General features: G+C 38.3%; 2 protein-coding genes across 2 annotated transcripts; one reads left to right on the forward strand and one right to left on the reverse strand.

Moving 5' to 3' along the window:
• The first annotated feature begins 3562 nt into the window (after positions 1 to 3562).
• Positions 3563 to 9555, forward strand: LOC117160085 (trypsin-4). The gene is made up of 5 exons (XM_033340511.2): positions 3563 to 3592; positions 6211 to 6299; positions 6430 to 6571; positions 7480 to 7743; positions 8757 to 9555. Exons 1-5 carry the CDS (start codon positions 3563 to 3565, stop codon positions 8901 to 8903), a joined length of 672 nt encoding a protein of 223 aa, XP_033196402.1. The 3' UTR covers positions 8904 to 9555.
• Positions 9556 to 9929: 374 nt separating this feature from the next.
• LOC117160106 (trypsin-4) lies at positions 9930 to 19689 on the reverse strand. Its single transcript, XM_033340558.2, has 7 exons — positions 18050 to 19689; positions 17521 to 17573; positions 16971 to 17059; positions 16740 to 16878; positions 15975 to 16091; positions 14822 to 14968; positions 9930 to 10301 (listed from the first exon to the last, which is right to left on the reverse strand). The coding sequence occupies exons 1-7, from the start codon at positions 18093 to 18095 to the stop codon at positions 10146 to 10148; spliced, it is 747 nt and encodes a 248-aa protein (XP_033196449.2). The 5' UTR covers positions 18096 to 19689; the 3' UTR covers positions 9930 to 10145.
• Positions 19690 to 19825: the final 136 nt, after the last annotated feature.

Consider the following 19825-nt stretch of genomic DNA (forward strand, 5'->3'; position numbering starts at 1 on the left):
TATCAAGTCTTTTTTTACTCTGGCTTATATACATACGTCGGATCGAATAATATTCTTATGGGTCCGATACGAATGGGACTTTCAACAATTGCGCGATTCAAATCGTGATTTAGAAGCAGAAAACGAAAAGAAAAGAAAATGAAAAAAGTTAGATGAACTAGACGAACTCATCAGCGAGGCTTATTTAGCAGACTTCGACGTGAATGCGGGAACGTTCAATATTGAAAGGATTCTTCTTTTCCGAGCGTATGCGTGATTTTACTGCTGGTTTGCAAACATTCGAAATTTCGACCGAATTGAAAGTAAATCCAGTGAGTTCGAAAATTTATAGAATCGCAAACAATTTCCGAACCGTGTGATTCAAATGACTCCCACGCTGAAAAATATAACGTTTCTATTCGTTTTGTTTCCTCGAACCTTCTGTAAGAAACTAAAGGGAAACTTTCGTGGTTTCGTTGCTCGCATTCTTTAACGGAAACGGAGCAATGTTTCTCCTTGTTACGAGAAAAAGAGGATCACAACGGATCGAAAGGAATTTAGTTATTAATAAAGTTAGAGTTACTAGAGATTGGAAATTCTATTTGTTCGTTGCAGTTTTTGATATTCAACAGACACGATGCGGCTGAAGCGAGACAACAGACTTGCAATAACATACGCTCGATTTAATCGCTTCGCTTGAGATCGAGACAGAAGCATGAAGATTATAAACGTAACGTTAATAGTCACGTTACTTTCGATTAACACGTTGTTAACGACCGATTATGTACGTCTTTATATACTTATACATACCTACGTACAATGGTTCACGAAAGTAGTAGACACCTTTTACGAATATACTATATGTTTTATAGGAGATATTCTGAGACCCGATTAACGTACCGAGACACCACTATCGCGATTATATTCGTGAAATTTGAAATAAATCTGACAAATCTATCAAAGTATAAAATTGTCTAAGTTGTTATTACAGGATAGTTTATAGTATCTGATATTATTAAGCGTTCGATAAGTTATACAGCTGTTAAGTCATATTATTGAAATTTATATTCGATTTTTTAATTATAAACAGAAACAATAAAAAAATGTTATGGATTTCTGTTATAGAAGAAACATTGAATAAAATGAAAACTCGATGGTTCAAATCTGAAACATTCCTCGTCAACGTAAACTTTCCCAACGAAAATTTTAAACAATTAGCGTCGCTGCAAACTCTTCGCCGACATAATTGTTTCCCGTTTCAACAATTAACGTTCTATCGCGCAATCAAGCAATCTTGTCCGAGGCGCACTTTTCACCGGCAAGCGTAACCATCCGAAAACCGTTCGCTCGTCTATTCTCCGCCATTTAAGCTTAATTCTTGCGTTAACTCCGCGGGCGTAGAAATCGGGTTGGATTTTAAAACACGTTAACCGAAATTTGAACGTCAATTAGCGGGTACTTTCCGAAAGTTTTCAACTTAAAAGCGAATTAACCGAGGCACGGTCGATTGTCGTTGCAAACGAAAAATAACTCGACGTAACTATCGCGAAATTCTCGCATCTACGAATAATGAGACGAGCACTTTTCATTGGAAACTGGAAATTTAATTTCGGTATCGCGCCAATCCGCTAACGGCTGATAGAAAAGTCGATCGTTGTCGAGAATGAACAATAATCCCATGCGATTATCGCGATTTTCGTATCCACGAATAAAACTATTTTCGTTACATTAACATAAAATGAAGCGAACACTTTCGTTCTTTTTATTTCGGGAAGTGAACATTTTATTTCTCCATACGATGCCAATTAGGCAACGGATACAGAGGCGTTTGCAGCGCTAATAAATTATCGGAGGAAATATTTCGCGAATGCCCTGAAGCAATTAATGCTTCTTGCATCACGAAGTACGACGATTAAAGCAGTTTACTTTCCATCGGATCGGCCAGACCGCAGCCGATATCGCGATACTGTTCATTTTCTTGGAAGAACTACGCAATTTTAAGTGCCGTCGAACCATATCGATGAACGGTTACGACATTATCTTAATGGAGGCAGAACCGGAAGCAATAATAAAGGCCATTCGCCGCGATAATCAATTCGCCACGGATGCCTTTGCGAAATGGTGCTACTGTTAGCTGAATGAAAAACCTTTAGCCTTATGAGTAACCATTAATTTTACAAGAATAATGCAGAGTCTCGATCGATAAAATTTTAAACCTTCTTTTTATTCAGCTTTTTATTCGCCGAGAAGCAAAGAAAAAGGAGTTGTAGTTTATCGTAAAAGAGAAGAAAAGATTCGAAAGGAGTGAATGATAGCTGATGAATGAAAAGCTGACGTCTGGAAGGAAAGTGAATTAACAATAAAAAATAAAACAAGTTAATTTGCAGTTCGAGAACTTTTCCATATGACTATGCATCTTCTTTTACATACCACAGTATACAAAATGCGGATTTTTAATCGATAAAGTATTTTTATATTTAAATCTGAACATCTAAATTTCATACGTAATTTTTTCATCCTTAAACGATCGCTTTTCTTTAACGACTAAAAAAGGTTTCTTAATCCAAAAAAAGATGTTAATTTTCTATTACATATTAGTAAATATTTCCTTATTTATAAAGATATTTGCTAGTTATAATAATAAATATTTAGTAAGTTTTTGGGAAATATGAACTCCTTAAAAAGTGTTTTCAGTTTTAAAACAGCATAGGTACACATTGATATGAAAATATGCACATAGTTACTGAATTTCAACGATACATTTTGAAGAGATAAACTCGTTTAAATATATGAATATATGTACATTTACAAATTTCTTCCATTACATGTTTATGCATGTAACCGTGCGGTGCGCGTTGTACGATTTATCTTTTCCACATTTACAAAATGCAACTTTTAATGGCAACAAAGTATCCGTTATTATCGTATAACATTAATCCTCTTTAACAGCCGTCTTGTACTTCCAAAACGAAAACGTCAGTGAGTTAAAATCAAAAACCATTATTTCATGAAAAACACATTGCGACACACGAAGACGTTTTTAGGTTTAATTCGAGCAAACTTTTTTTACGGCTAAGTTCGTGTTTCAACGAATAAAAATGTGTATTCGAAATCCTTATTCTATCATTCACAATACGAAACGCTCGAGTAAATTATTCGCGTGAAATTCATCTATTCAAACACATAGTCTAAGCCTTCTAAAGCTAGAAATTACTCCGATTCAACAACTTATGCGGTCATTCAAAACTTTGGATATACATATATGCTCCGTTTTTATTTTATATTCAATCGCAGATTATACGAAGTTTGTATGTTTCGATGGAAAGAAGAAACGAAATTCTCAGCGTAAAATTGAAAGCATAAATCGCACGTACCATTAACGATTCCCTCGTATTCTCCTTTAACTTGACAAATTCTCTAGCAAAAAGCACGAATCGATCAAAAATGAATCCAACGAGAATTACGATATGAAATTTATAACGCTACAGTTCACAGTTTCATCAACTCTCTCTCTCTCTCTCTCTCTCTTTCTTGAGCTCTCTCTCTCTCTTTCTCGAGCTCTCCTATGAGAAAGTTAAGAAACATGCTGTACGTATGCAGCGCGATGCTGCATGTAAGTCGGTTCTGCTCGTTCTCGCCTTTTCTTGTCGGAGGCAGAAGGCCGTTCGTTATCGAGAATTATTAATTTTACGACTGACTCGGACGTGCTTGAGACCTTCCGTCGGTATGCCGTTGCATAAACGATTTTGCAGCTTTGCACAGATGGCTGGCTCGTAAAGGGCGGCGGAAACAAGCGTCGCCATTGTACGTGCCGGCGTTGATCGGCATCTTCGTCTCGTAAAGAGAGCCCGATTCTAACAGAGAATTTACCCTGGCCGATTGCGCGTTCGTAAGAATCATGTCAGACTCGGCATACTAATGCAACGGGCATTACGTTCCCCGAGCAATCGATATCCTTTTAACAACAGTCTGTCGTTGCCTGTCGGTTCGTCGGTTTCTGCATCGTGTGCAACGAACTTGCCTAATGACTATTCGATACGTTCCGTGTATTTCGAATTTTCCTCCTGATCCCACGGGTCGGTTACTACGATTCTTAAACGAGAGTCGAATTGCTGTTGTTGCTTGCGTCGTTGGAAATCGATCGTCCTTCGCGCATATTTATGTCAGATGTCTAAGGCATACGAGCAATTACGTTTTAAATGTACGCACTACGCGATACGTTTTACGCTGTCAAATTATTTTCACTTAATAGAACGATTTCCATGGTTAGTATACTTTAACAAGTTATAAATTATAAATTCGTATATAATTGTCTTGTTTCTTCAGATTCCATCTCTAAGCTTCGTTGCTTCACGCATACATAGAGACAATTTCCAGAGGAACGACTTGCTTCTTATAGCATCAAAGATATAGTATAACGTTAGTGGAATAAATACACTGCAATTTTAAACATCTTTAAAATTCTATTAATTCGATGGTATCAGAAAGAAACGCGTGAAACGCTTGTGCAGAAATTATTGATCTCTTGGTACCGTAAATAATCGACCCACTAAAATGATTCTAAAATGAAACTCTGCATGTTACATACGTTTTTTACTTGTTATAATGTTTTTGAAGAAAAGAAAAACAGTTGTTTCCAGAAGAAATAACGTTATCGTGCGGTCACGGCGTTGAAATTTTACGTTAGTCTTGCTGCTTTTACGTAATCGACGTGGAATTCAGGTCGACAGTCTGAAACTTTCGTGGATCGGACATTTTTCTCGTGTTCGGGTAAATTGATACGAAGGACAATTAACCCGAATATCGAAATAAAAGAAGGGCGAGCCTTATGGCGACCAGGTAGTTCTTGAACCAGGTTCCCAGCATGTATACGCCGCTGTTGTTATTGCAGCTCGTTCTACTCGGGCTCTCGCAGAATTTTTTCACAGATCGTACGTACGATTGGCCTGTAATTCGATAAAAAAACACTTTGAACGCTTGAAGTACTTAAGAAGGAAAAAGCATATCGTTATAATTCATACTTTCCTTGCTTTCATTCATCCCACGATTTACTACATTTTGTCGCTGATTTAAAAAAGATTCGAAGGATTTTTAAATTTCTAGTTAAATAAGAATTTATTAATTCGTATGGATTTCAATTGGTAAATTCGGCAACATCTTATTGTACAATATTAATTGTTTATTTATTCGGTCAGATATATTAAATTAGTGTTTTCGTATCGTTCGTTTATAGTCTTAAATTATTTGCACGTTAAATTGCCTTTATTTGTACGATAAATCTATTAAAATTGTTCTATTATTTTTCCGTAGCTAGATTATTGGCTCAATTTTTGATTTATTAAACCGAGACGAGCACGCGATGCTTTTAACAGAGTGCAATTGTCTCTTACTCACGATTATTCGATAGTTCTCGATTTAAGGGAAGTCATTAAATTCTATGGAAATTCATCGAACGATATCGTGCTTTGATTAGTAGTTTTTCAACGAGCAGACAAGTGGAAACGCAAATTCAACTATTGATTCTTCCAGCTGACGAGAGTCGCATCGTAGGAGGCCAGCCAGCAAGTATCGATGAACATCCGTACCAGGTAAGTATTCGAAACGATCGTTCCCGCAATTGGCGAAGATTAATTGGTGGAAATCCGTCGAGTGGAAACATTTCGTCTCGCGGCTTGCGCCAAAACAGCCCATTAAGGACCGATGTATCTTCGTGTACAACGATCGACGAAGCTTTACGTTCGTTCACCTTTAGCTGTCGAAGAAAAACATCGTCCGTCGAGTCCATCTCTTTTCTTTTTTCCACGTATTATCTCAAGTTGCTCCCAAGTTCCTCTTAAGTTCCCTTCTTCAAGGCGAGCAAAATTAACCATCCGGAAATCCTCGACTTGATTCTTCCTCTTCGAGCCGCGTGTCATCGAAAGAAAAAGAAAAATATCGCGAACGTTGCGTTTTAATTTTCAAATCCTATAAATTTACAAATACTATAAATATGAAAAAAGGGAATAATTTAGCTCGAATGCAGCTGTAATTTTCTGGTCGTGACCACGGTCACGAGTTCGGCATTTTGAAACCCAGTCGCTCGCTCGATGCAGATATCAGGAAAGATATTAATCCTCGTTTAACAGGCTGGTCGTGTTCCGTATTTCGACGATATTTTCTCCATCACAAATTTCACAGTTGTTTCTGGCCTGATCGTCCGCAAAATTGATACACGCCGACTGAAATTTATAGGTGTCTCTTCGATTTAACAATCGTCACGTATGCGGTGGCTCTATCATTAGCGAGCAATGGATCGTCACAGCCGCGCACTGTGTCCAGAGGTACGTACCCTAGTACTAGTTTCGTTAACAAGCATCATCGATCTCGTTATGCAACGCGTGTGTATGTACGAATAGCCCTAGACGCGAACGATGCGTTAATGAGCGTTCTTTCGTTCTGTTCCGATTTCAGCCCCTTGGTTCGTTTCTTTTCGATCAAGGCAGGCACTTCCGACCTTACGGAGGACAACGCCACTGTAGTCATCGCCGAAAAAATTATCACTCACGAGAGCTACGACAGAAGCATCGCGGATTACGATATTGCTCTGATTCGGGTGAGTAGGATTTCTCTGCTATTTTTTATTCGAACGTTGCCGCCCTTTTCATCGAAATTGGTACGATTTTAGGCTGTAGAATTGTTCGTAAAATTGTTTGTAAGTAATAGTAAAACGAAAGAAACGACAATTCTATGTGAGAGGTTAGCGAGCCACTTGTTTTCTGGACCCTGAATCGTCGAATTTCATTGTACACTACTCTCTTGTATTTCTGCGCGTGCCTTTTGAACTTAATACTCGTATATCGCGAAATAAGATATTTATTTTTTCTAAATCTACTTTGTTTAACCAGAAATTCGAAACAGTCTCATATCGCCCAATCGTATAACATCCTGTAGATTCTAAGATACGGGAAATTTCGAAGCGAATGAAGAATTAAGAGAATTAGTTTTCTACAAAGATTCAATATCTATCCGTACTGATTTCGAATCGATTAATCGAAATTCTGATTGATATTAAACACTCGAAAATTCCAATAATACCTGACTGATCTTTTTAAAGAACGGATTTTCACGGATACCTTGTTGCACGTGATACAAAGTATGACTTTCTTAAGAATCGACACATTCGCGTCTCAACGTATAACCGTTTCCTACAAACTAAACTCGTGAACTATTCGTAAGACTGCAACGACGATCGAACCTGCAAAAACTTGGGTATCACGAGCAAGGTAAAAGCGTGACGACTTCACGCTCCATTTCGAAGCGGTTGAAAAAAGCAAGCGGTAACGAAAATCCGGGCGGTCGGTGAAGTTAGGTCTAGGGCAAACCGAGCGTCGATCGACAAGGTTTATTTATTAACGGGCCTCCGTGGAATAAAGCCGAAGAATTCAATTACCGTTTCACAATCAATTCCGCAATGCACAGCCTCTCAACGGTTGGCACCGTTCAAACCAATTACAATTTCAGTTGGAAAAGCGGCTGGTGTACAGTTCGCGGGTAAAACCGATCCTGCTGGCACCAATAGCCGATCATTATACGGCTGGCAGCAATGCGATGGTTACCGGTTGGGGAGTTTTGAGAAACAACGGTCCACTGACCACACGGTTACGTAAAGTGCAAGTACCACTCGTTTCTAGCGCTCAGTGTTCCCGTTTGTACATGACCAGACCAATCACACGAAGAATGATATGCGCTGGTTATGTGAATGCCGGAGGAAAGGATGCCTGTCAGGTAATTCGATGTCGTTAATTTGTTAGTAGCTTTCTTCCATGCGAATCAATACACTCGTGGCATTAATTCTATTTCAACGTAGTCATTAAGTTAATAATGTTTCGTCCCTCAGGCCATGATCGATCACTTACGATTAATCGATCGATTATATTAAGGTTTAGACCAAGCGGACGAACGTTCGCTCTTCTTCCACTTTGGTATACCTTGAGAATTAAAACGCCGCAAACGAGCATTCTTTCGCCATTTGGCGAATGTTCGGAAATACCGAATCGGAAATCGAGCATTCGCAGGACGTTCGAACGCCCGGTTGCAACTAACAATGCACCAGAGAGTTTGTTCGATTCTTTCAGATGCTCCATTTAATCCTTACGAACGTCCGCTAGCATTCTTGTTGCGTTCGAATGTTGCGAATATCCTGTAGAAGCAAGAATTCTGGCGTTATAGAAGAAACCCTAGTAACTCTGTAATTATAATTATAATTGCAAAAAAAACTCTGCATACGAGAAATTTGGGATTAGGAAAAGAATCTCCCAGGGAAGAGTGACATGATTATCAGATATCAGCGTTACGAATATTGAAATGACGTTCCATTGAAATAAATTCCTCCCCCAATAACTTGAAACCGATAAATAATACCGTAAACTTATGGTACAATATACAGGGTGGTTAGTAACTGGTGGCACAAGCGGAAAGTCAAGCGAAAATATAGAATAAAAATTTTTTTTTTATTTCTTCTTCTTTTTTTTTTAATGTTTCCATGGAGGCAACGATCTACAGTGAGATCCGTTATAACGTACCGCACGCGTACCGAGCGAAAATTCAAAGTCGATTTTCTCGAAAACAGAGCCTCGAACGAAAAATTTTTATTCTATATTTTCGACTTCTTTTTTCGCGTAGAATCACCCCCTTTCCGCTCGTACCGCCAGTTACCAACCACCCTGTATATGTAACATTTGCCGCGTTAAAGATAAGCAAATTTCTAGTTTTTCTCAATAAAACTATGATTTTGACAGGGCGACAGTGGCGGGCCGTTGGTGCAGCATGACAAACTGATCGGAATCGTATCGTGGGGCTTTGGATGCGCGCGGCCATCTTATCCCGGCGTTTACACGCGTGTGACAGTCCTTCGAAGTTGGATCACCGAGAAAACCGGTCTGTGAGCGTTTTCTGTTTATCCTAGTCGCGAGCACAGAACGTTATCGAAGCAACTACGATCTGTGAAATTTTTCCTGCAAACAATTCGCGTCGCTACCACGGCCGCCATCCCCTTTGTTTACAAAGAGAGCGGAACGCGTTCGACGAGCACGAAAACCACCACGATTCGCGGTTGCTTTTTCGCAAATAATTAATGTGATCTCGACGCGCTGAAATGTCATCGCTGACTGCTTTTTGTTCCACAATTAGATCACGGGTTATGAGTATTCGATAATAAATGGTGTTCCGTAGCCCGACGTGGCTCGTTCCCCTTTCCACCACTCAATTACTGCGTACGAATCAAACGTACCAATTATCCTTACTCGTCGCACAATTCTTCTCGAATATTTTATCTCGACGATTGTTAATAAGCGACCAATATTTACGTTACGTTTGTAGAGGAAATAAGCACGAACCGAGGAATTGCTGTTCAGCGTTGCTCGTTTAACCGTGGCGAAAGCAGCGAAATCAATAACGAAACATGCGTAAATCCTAATACAAAAACGTAACAAGTGGCCCCATAATTGATTCGGTTATTTCTCATTGAAAACGTCTAGTATTTAATCGGGAATTTCCAGCATAAGAATCCTATCATTTTGCTAATGAACGATCCGCTACGCAGCAGCGGGCAGAAATAACGGACAGTTCCGTAAACAAACCATTTCTGTGTTTTATCGTACGAATTTGGTATTCGTTATAAGGTGTACGTACTCGGTGAAACCCGCTAATTAGTTTGTTCGATGGATGTTGCTTCGCAGTTTAAATTCCCGATTTATAAATTCATCGTGTAACAGTTATTTCGGATTTTCTGTCTCTTCTACACGGAGTAGTATTCTCCTTGGAATTTGAACCAACTTATTAGTTTCTGTTTGTTCGTTCGAGCTGAACCAAAGAACGAAGATATAAAAGATGGAAAAATTCGACGAAATGAAAGTGTGCAGTTATACGCGCAATACAGGAGAGGAAAATCGTTCGCGAAGAAACAAAAGACGTACTTTCTAGGTTCGTTGTATTTTCATAAAGCCCTTTTACTACGTTCGACAAATTTATAAAGCGAGATAGCTTTGACATCGCCCTGACGATATACGAACGGGTAGAAGAATCTTCCAGCCATTCCGTCATTCCTTTAAAACGGTAGAAGCTTCAGTTTGCCACGACTTCCGGGTAAAGGTTAGCGATGTTGACATTGTAGTTTCACGAATATCATCTCATATATAGTGGATACCGGAATTTGCCGAGATCCAAGCTAGGTAACTGCTGACACGAGTGTATACACCCGGATGTATCATAGTTTTACATCCTAATCCGTAGGATAGAACACCAATCAGCGTCTGGCCTTCCATCAGCGGAGCACCTGGATCACCCTGCAAGCAGACGAGGGTTGACGGTTTCAGTGATTACTTGTAGCTCCGAGTTCTGTCTTTCTCGCGTACAATATCTATTTCTATTGGACAGAAATAGATGCAGCCGTTATCGTTTGACATTTATCATTCGAAACTAAACTACTTTGTCAGTTTATTTTTAGGTATCGAACGATTTTAAGTAAACGTTTCTGCGTTTCAATGGGGGGAAAATAATTATTTTGGGAAAGGTATTCGAATATGATAGAGATATATAAAAAAAGAAGAGTTTTTAAGATATATTGATAATAATAATTACAGAAGAAAACAAATAACCCAGTGAGAAGCGAAAGCGAACTTTGATTTCACTCGATTATTTAGATTCAGAGATGTGAATATAATTTGTAACTTTTTTCTAACAACAGTTGAAAATATCGTTCATACGTGTAATAGAATGCACTAAAAAATAAAATTATCGAGATTGAACAATTGTGGAAGAAGGAAGATAAAACGACTGGTGTCAATAATGGCAGAAGGTTATTTCGAATTTTAAAATCTAGCATCGCCTCGTGCGTTCTACGTATATGTATACTATGCGTTATGATACTCGCCAATAACCTCGAACAAAGAACGCGAAAATTGCCACTGAAGAACGGTTTGAAAATTTCGCTTAGTTTTGCTTCGTTTAAACGCGTTCGCATTCAAAAATTCAGCGTTCGAAATCTCCATCGCGTTTATCTGTTTTGAAAAGACGTGCAGCGTTACATAACTTTCGCGGGATTGTATTTCCAATAGAGAAATATTCATGCGAAAGGGACAAGGGAGGGATAGAAAAAAATGGAACAAAAATTGGAATCTATTGGCGATAGAGAACCAACCGAAAGATATAGATTTTTCTATCGCTCTGGCGAATTTTATTGTTATTACTATAACGACGGGGCGTGTAGGAATCTCCGCAGCTTTATGACAATTTTCTATTATGCACGATGAATAATGTTCACTTTCTATTCAGCTGACCGTATTCAAACGTTGCTTATAAACCCGACGTATCTTTTGTGCATTGTATCGGCGAACCGTTAGCACGACGATTCAGTCAGAAATGGAACGCAATGTCAGATATTGGCGTTAACGATATCATCGATGGTGCCTATAATTAATTGGACTTGTTTGAGAATTTGCCAACGTTCTCCCCTTCGCAGAATGAAAAATAAGCAAGATGATTCAGGAGTGAAATAAATTTTCTGCCAAATCTTAGAAATACGACGGTGTAGTTATCGAAGATACTTTCGGCTATGCGTATATTTGAAATCAAAGCCAAATGAAAATTATACGAGCTGTTCAGAAGTCATATCGATCACTTCCATAAATTAAAAGACAAGAATGAGAAATTATTGAAAGTTTAAATGTAATTGCAGGAATTGAACTAGAAATTATTTCCAACCTCGCGAAAGAACAAGATTTCAACGATGTCGGGATATATGAAATTTTTATTTCTCACTTTAGATCTGATCTATCTTAAAGCACTCGCCCGTGTATGCAATTAAAATCCTTTTCTCTCTTTAAAATACTCAAATCTAACTAACATTAACGTGCGAATGCTAAATTGCGCTTTTCCAACACACAAATCGCAAATGAACTTGCGACGAACCTATAATTATCTGAAATTCCTTGACCCAATGGATACCAAACGTTCGCCGTTCGTTTCGCCTGCTAATTACGGATCGCATAAATTTTCAACCTCGATGGTCCGGTTTATCCGGTCTTTTCCAATTCTGTCCACGTACGAATCGTTCGAATCTAGATCACTGGATTTATCTGCCCGACGTTATCTTTGCGCTCGACTCAAAGCCTTGAAATCAGGCGCATCAGTTTGCTTGACAATTTGATTCGGTCACCGCGCCGCCTGAATTAGTCGAACGTGTGTCTCGACCCGGTAAACGTTAAATTGATCGTTGATTAATTGTACGACCAAGTGTAAGCAGCCAGAGTACGTGGAGAACAATTATAATCGACTGAGACTGTGAGATTGCGTGGAAAAACGGTGCAAATGTGTCGAAAGTTTTTGAAACGCAAAATTAATTAATAAGTAGGCTGCGGATATTTACGTAAATTCATATTTTTATAAACACAACCAAAGAAATAGAACCTATACAGAAATTTATTTAAATATTTTAATTACTGTCTTAATTTGCATACTTCTGCGCGTATACTAGATGCATTTTATGCGCTTTTACATCTTCAGATTTGCCAGGAAATGCAAATCAAGTACAAATGAAAATTTCTAATGAATCCGAATTCTAATGAAAGATCGCATCAATTAATAGAAACGCTATACGTAAGACCATTTGTGTAGAGAATTTCATTGTGACCTATAAATTTTCGAGCAATTAATACGTTCGATAATTTCTTTAGATTTAATTTTATTCATAGCCTTTATTAAAACAAACCTCGTCGCTTCTATGTATGTATCTCTCTAAGCTTTTCAATTACACGATAATAACAAATTCAGTGATTTAATCGTTATACTAGCGACAACCATATGATTGAAACGTTGATCGAAATGTTGACTCGTTGAATTATTATCGCGAACGCGTTGTTAAGAGAAGTTTACAAAGGAAAACTCGAACGAATGCTCGTGTTAATAAACGATAAACAATGCCAATGGAATCCAAGAAATTTCAATAGCCATTGAATATTCAGAGGATAATGTGGTATTGGTGCATGAATCGGGCATTGTTGTTTCACGTATCATTGTTCGTCAAGAAGTACCGTTTCTAAAATTCCAGCTGCATTTTCATGGTAGTTCAACGAATGGACGATTCGATATAAATTTACGATCCTAGATATATGTGTCTGGTTTATGTGATTGTCTTTTAAGGTTCATACTTTTCGATGAAAATAGGTAAAAGAATTAGCTGGTTACACACGTGGACCCTAAAAGATTTTACGGATAATTTCACAAGTTGTAGGTCACAAGTTACTAGCGCTGATAACGAAAAATCGAGGAAAGTTCAGAAACTTATCACGAAATATCCGAGAAATTAATTTCTGCTCTCGATTCTTTAACAGTACCTATATCAAAAAGAGAAGTAGAGTTTGCAGACGATGCGTAATTTGCATTTCAATGATCTTGCCAAACTCTCTTGCACTTCAAAACTATGAAACTATTCGAACTCCTTAACTCATTGTCAGAACTTCAAAAACTTGAAATATGCAATTCTCAACCCTGTACAGAATCCAGTGCTTCCTCGACGCTTCTACCTCGTCTTCGTTTACAACGAACCATAGTAAAAATAACTCGACTTTGTTAAACGACTTTTCTTTGCCTAAGATGCTATCTTCGACGAACAATTAGCTCAACTTTCCCTAAAACATCCACTCGATCATTTATGCTGAACAATCAACCATCCTGTTCGATCCACTAATTGCACGGCAAACAATGACCACCAAAACAAAGTGATCCGTCTTCCTTACCGTCCAACCTGCCAAACCAACCTCCGGTGGCACATTTTTGGGGACTCGTGCTCTGTATTTCGGAAACGGTTGCGGCTAACATCACCGTGTCATGCAAGCAACATGTACGTAACACAGTGTCTCGCATAACTGGGTCAATCATTGTAGCTCGAAAACGGTAGAAAATAGAAAAAGTTTCCGTCAGGCAAAATTGTCTATGTTGGAAACGGTGGTGTTTCGAGGATTTTAGGCTCACTCCTATCTTTTTAAACGAAACTATCGATCTTTTTATACGATCTGTGCGTTTTGTTATTTTCTATTAAAATGCCTAGCATTTCGTGAAAAACAAGGAGAGACATACTCTCGAGTTTTCTGTTATAAATACTACGAAATTAAACGTCAAAAATATCTCTCACGCTGATCGGACTTTCGATCCAAGCGTCTTAATATCGTTTTATACGGAATACAAAATTTCGTCTGTCGGTGCAGAAAAACGATTTTTTAACTCACTAACCCTTAAATCTTATCCATAGGGAATAAAAAGACGCGTCGATCGATTTACATACAAAAAGAGATTTAAGAATTAATCGACTTTCATAGAGAAATTCTTAATACGTTTTCGTAGAAAATAAGAAAACGCATCGATTAGTAGAAAAAGAAACTGGTAGTTCCATTAAACAAGGTATAGGTGACCTCAAAATCTTTAAAGCTCCACGCCTGTCCAAGTATTCATACCGAGCAATGTATCATTCGAAATCATTTAACTGTGCCTAATGAAATTGTTTCTCATCTTCTGTCCTACCAAAGCTATAACCTATTCCAGTAGCATGGCATATCCTGTATAACTACGTATACAGGTAAAGTGGTGCAGCGTATCAGCATCACACAGAGGCAAGCGTCGAGTGGCATCGCATACGACGAGGTCGAGGAATCTCCTTAGCAAAACCCTTCAGGGCGCTTAACTGCCGCAGGGATGTCGCGGCTCGCGAATCCGCGCATCTCTCCCTTTCCTCTGTCTACGATCTCAGTTTCCAACCGCTTTCTGCCCCTTGGATCTGCTTCTAGGCCACGTTCTCTGATCTCCATCTTACCTGACACGTCTCTACCCCGTGGGTCATGTTACCAGCGCAGAGCATCGTCTGGAACACTGGCTCGTAACAGGGCATCGTCGAGCTGCAGGTACTCTGATTCACGAGCGGTACAGCTGTCACCGTGAGCCGGGATTCCACCGGACCAGCCTGAAAATCGTTGATCGATCAAACAGATCACATGGTGCTTCAGGATAGCTAAGACAATGGCTTGACTGGATAGAGCGTAGTGTGTACGATCGCTGATGTGCGTGGATCAGGATATCGATTGTCGTATGAGAAGATCGATACGTGCAGCTTTATTCGGATTAATCAAGCGACTGAATTGCAACGAGCCAACGTCACGCAAGGCGACGAAAACGCAATTCGATCAATTTGACTAATCCGAACGAAGCTCGTGCTAAGAACGACGCTTTGTTTGTGGCCAGTTTTTAGAAAATTTGAGAAGGTTAATTTGAACATGGAAAAGTAAAAAGTGGAAGAGAGAAGCTTCGATTTAATTCATTGACTATCTTTAAATGTCTCTTTAAACGTTTTCGAGCGAAGAATTTTCATGGAACGAATGTCGTGTTGTTACGGTAGGATAAAAATCGTTTGATCTATTGCTTTTGAAAATATCGCGAAATATCGTTCGCGCAATTTTGCCCGGGCGTTAACGAAATTGAAATGCGCGTTGTTGCTTGTTTCTTTATTCGGCAATTGAAAATTGGCCATCATAAAAGGTGTATACATTTGTTTTTTTCCGCGTTCGCCAGATATCGTATCAGGACAAAAATGGAATCAGATATCGGGATGAAAGTGAATATTTAGTGAACGAGTTTGCGTTTTAATGATCGCACGATGACACGGAAAGATAATCAGCGCCGAGCATAAAACGAATGTTCGTTTGCTACGATTTTCCAGCGCGATACAATGTTAAAAACACGGCACATTTTCATCGTATTTTACCGTGTTATCGGTAGAAATATTTTTGCCAATTTATATCCGATTGTTGAATATAAGAATCACGTGGCACAGCAACGTTTCACGATACATCAAAATTTATAAAATTAGAAACATAGATAAACGATTAACGAATGGTGCCGACACGTTTTACCAAACTTTATTGACAGCACGAAAGTTTTATTTTATTAATAACATCAGAAACACTACCTACCAGAGTGTGCCTCCAGCCTGTCACGTAACACGTCGTTCCATCATCGAGCTTGTAGTCTTCCTTTTCCGGAAGTTCTATTGGCAACAATTTCTCGCCGAATTGTACGGGGATTCTCAGCTGTGCTCCAGAAAAATACGACATAATTAAATATTTATCTCGAAACGTTTTCTCAATACCATTTTATTTAATACGATGTTTCCCTCATAAGGATAGAATTTGTAAATATTTTTTGAAAAACTTATATTTCACTTTTCAACGATATTCTCGGGAATTAACATCGTAAACGTCATTGGCACGTTTCGTCCTCAACTTTCCACTAATGCATCATCGCCAGACGTTTATTGAACTTTTCGCGCCTACGTTGAACCGTTCGTTTTCGAGTTTCTGCCACAACAGCTAAATATTTCTATGCCATTTTATCCATTTGCAGAAGAGACAGGAGATATTGGGTTTAAAATCGTTGAAAGAGAACAAAGTAAAAGTATTTCGACGATATCACGGAAAATTAGTTTTCTATAAATTTTCTATCGTTTTGTATCATGTGGGAGATCGATAGTTTACCGTACTTAAAAATAAGTGGAATCTTCACAAGGCGGATACAATTTTAGTGGTTTAGGAAAATCTTCAAAAATGGAAAAATACGTTTAGTAAGAGCACAGCGGTATTAAAAGGTTAAAACAAGTATATCATTTGACTTCAAAATTCTGCCAAAATGTTTAGCTTTCGTTCTACAAAAATCGCCATAACAAGTCAAATTGTTCATACCTTGATAAGCGCGATATCATTGAGCAGCACGTACTTATCAAAATCTTCGTGTACGACGATGTTGGCCACTTCCAATTCGTCTCCTTCGACAGAAAGCATGGACGAACGTACTCGTACAGTCATCGTAGCCGGGTTCGAACTGTAAGCAATTACGTTCCGTTATTCGTTGGCTGGTTCGCGCTGATTCGCGATTTCTATAAAACCGCGTGGAATTCCGTGCACGATACTCACCCAAAAACGCAGGACGCCACAGTCATCACCCATGATTCGTGCATTAACGCTCCGCTACAAACATGTTTCCCGTAGATCTCGATGGACACCTGTATCACGCGAGCAATCACCAAACGAAACAATCATAAAACGTAATAGCGTATTTTCTATTCGAGACTATTGCACGTAGAATCGCAAAATTGAATTAATGTACTTAAATCACCATTTGTAAGTATTTGCATGCGTGATGCAATTTGATCGAAAAATGTATATTTTTCTAGAGGTAGTGTTAATTCTTTGCTTTTTGTCATAGTTGCGATCAAACGTTCTTCTAAATTAAAACTCAAATGTCTCTACATCGTTCTAACTTCGTGCTTATCTATAGTTGACAAGTAAAAAATATTAGAGTAAATTACTCGGTTTGCACATGTATGTACAACCATACTACTGAAATGGCTGAAGTGTGAATACGTACTAAATGAGCGTTGAACCGAGTTCTTTTAATCTTATCGTCTTAACTATGCACAAATGTTGGCAATCTTCAAATGTTACGATCAATATTTTGACTTACATGATAAGGATACTCTGTGATGTCGGCGTACTTGAAGTTATCGGACGCAAGAACTGCACAGAAAATACAAAATATTTTGTCTGTTAATTCGACACTATTAACACTCGACTGTTATCGTTCACTCGTAGATAATTCATCACGGTTAAGACGCAGTTTACACGCAAATTAAATCAGTTAATTTTAAAGTACATCCTTCTAATTTATATGATAACAATCATTAATATGATTAAAAATTAAACTTTAAGTAATTAAAAATTACATAAAATTAAACAACTTGATACAAATCTACGTGATACAAGCGTGATACAAATGTAGTTAAATGTAAGTAATAAACAAAAATGTATTTGCGATACTCAAGAGTATGGATGTTTGTCCACTTGTGGAAAATTTCGAGGCGTGTAAATTTAACGAGACACAGAAAACAAGAAAAATTAAGTACTCGATATCTCTATTTAGATTTAATTGCTTCGTGTTCGCAATTAGCGTTTTTCTGACCCAACCGTATTGGTCTAGAGTTAACGAAACTTACCGTTTCCAAGAAGGATACAAAATACGATCAGAATTTTTGTAACCATTTTAACACCGATCGATGAGAAGCAACGAGTAACTGGTTGGGTTGTAGAAGCTATGACCAGGTTAAAAGTTGTCGATACTGGTGCGGGGCCAAATATTCCGTTGATATCGCGACGTTATCGATCATTATCCGATGTCCAAGTTCGTCGTCGTTGGAACTTCAAAGGAATCCATTTCACGTAGCCCGATAAATTCGGCGGAAAAAAATGAAACGTTCACAGATTTCTGGTAAAACAGAGTTTCATCGACGCATTCGACCATTCGAGTGAGATCACGATTAGCGATATCGTATCGAGTCTCGACTCGAGATAATGGAACAATCGTGTCAAGATTAGTCACATATCCAATTTGGAGCAATTTGCAACTAATCGATCGGACGTACTTGATAAAACGTATTTCTTGTATTCATCGCGTGTGTACTTTGTGAGCTTTCGAGTGTCCGACCGCTCACGTTTTATATTGTTTTATCCGTGTCTACCTTCAATAAAAGCTTTCAACGCATTTTCTTATCGAAAGGTTCGATCGAACGAAATGAAACGTCGAAGACCGCCGTCTATTAGAAATAGTACGTTAAATAAAATATATTATCTCGCGTCACTCTTCTTCCTTCAGATCTTCATAATTATAGGAATTCCTAATTTTTCGTAATACGTAGATCTCGAGTGAAACTTTATACGATGAATAGACTCGAGATTTTCATGCATTCGCGAGAAATGCGAAAGTGCGTAAATGCGTACGATGCGCGTGATAAAAAAAGATGTAGAAATAGCTAAAGTAAAGTAATCATCGCAATATTTGGATAATAAATTTCTAATAAAATTTTATATAATAACTTCAGACGATAGAAAAGTAAACTAGATTAAAAGTTATTAGAAACGAATATCGAGTAATAGAGAGAGAAAAGAAGGAATGAAAGACATTTCAAAGAATTTCAACGCTAGTGCAGATCACGGTAACAGTTATCTTGATCGAACTGTCCAACTGGATAAACTATCGGAGAAAGTTCGCGGTACTCTGGGGATCAAAGGTAGCCAAACGTAAAAAGCATTTCGCGGTTAAGCAAACTATTTCATCCGTCAATCTGTCGTCGAACGTCAATATTGTATTCTCCCTTTGTGAAGCGATTGCTATCGCTCTGTTTTACAATTATAACGGAATAACTAAAGCAAAAGTACGTTCGTACAGTCCGTTGCTATTTCCTTTTCCAAGTTGCTATAATACGAATAATATGGCAGAATATCGGAAAGAAAAATATATCTTGCAGAAAATGACATATTAGGTTCGAATAAAATTTGCGAACATGTGCTTCTTTCCTATTACAAGCTGCGATGAAAGATCCAAGTTGTAAAGGAAACGATTAATCGTTCGACTTTTGCGTTCGTGCCTGATAATGATCTAATTGCAAGAACTAACGAACTAGTTTCAATATTATTTCTTTAAAAACTTATTATCGATGGTATTGCGCGATAGCGTTAGTTTATTGTCGATAGCGCTACTCTTGCTTTTGGTTCATTTTCAAACGAAAAACTACCAGCCTTGAGTTGCACGAACCAACGTTGAACTTTTTTAACGCTTACACGACCTTCCTCAAACGCTAAGTTTACGTAATCGGTAACGTATAATTCGTTACAAATTGATAAGTATCAGCTGACTGTAGTCGCTAACGTTCGATACATGTGTATTATTGCAAAGTGTTTCTTCTTCGATGTAGCTGCTAACCACCAACCGTTGG

The sequence above is a fragment of the Bombus vancouverensis genome, chromosome 2 (assembly GCF_051014615.1).
Source record: "Bombus vancouverensis nearcticus chromosome 2, iyBomVanc1_principal, whole genome shotgun sequence".
Lineage (NCBI taxonomy): Eukaryota > Metazoa > Arthropoda > Insecta > Hymenoptera > Apidae > Bombus > Bombus vancouverensis.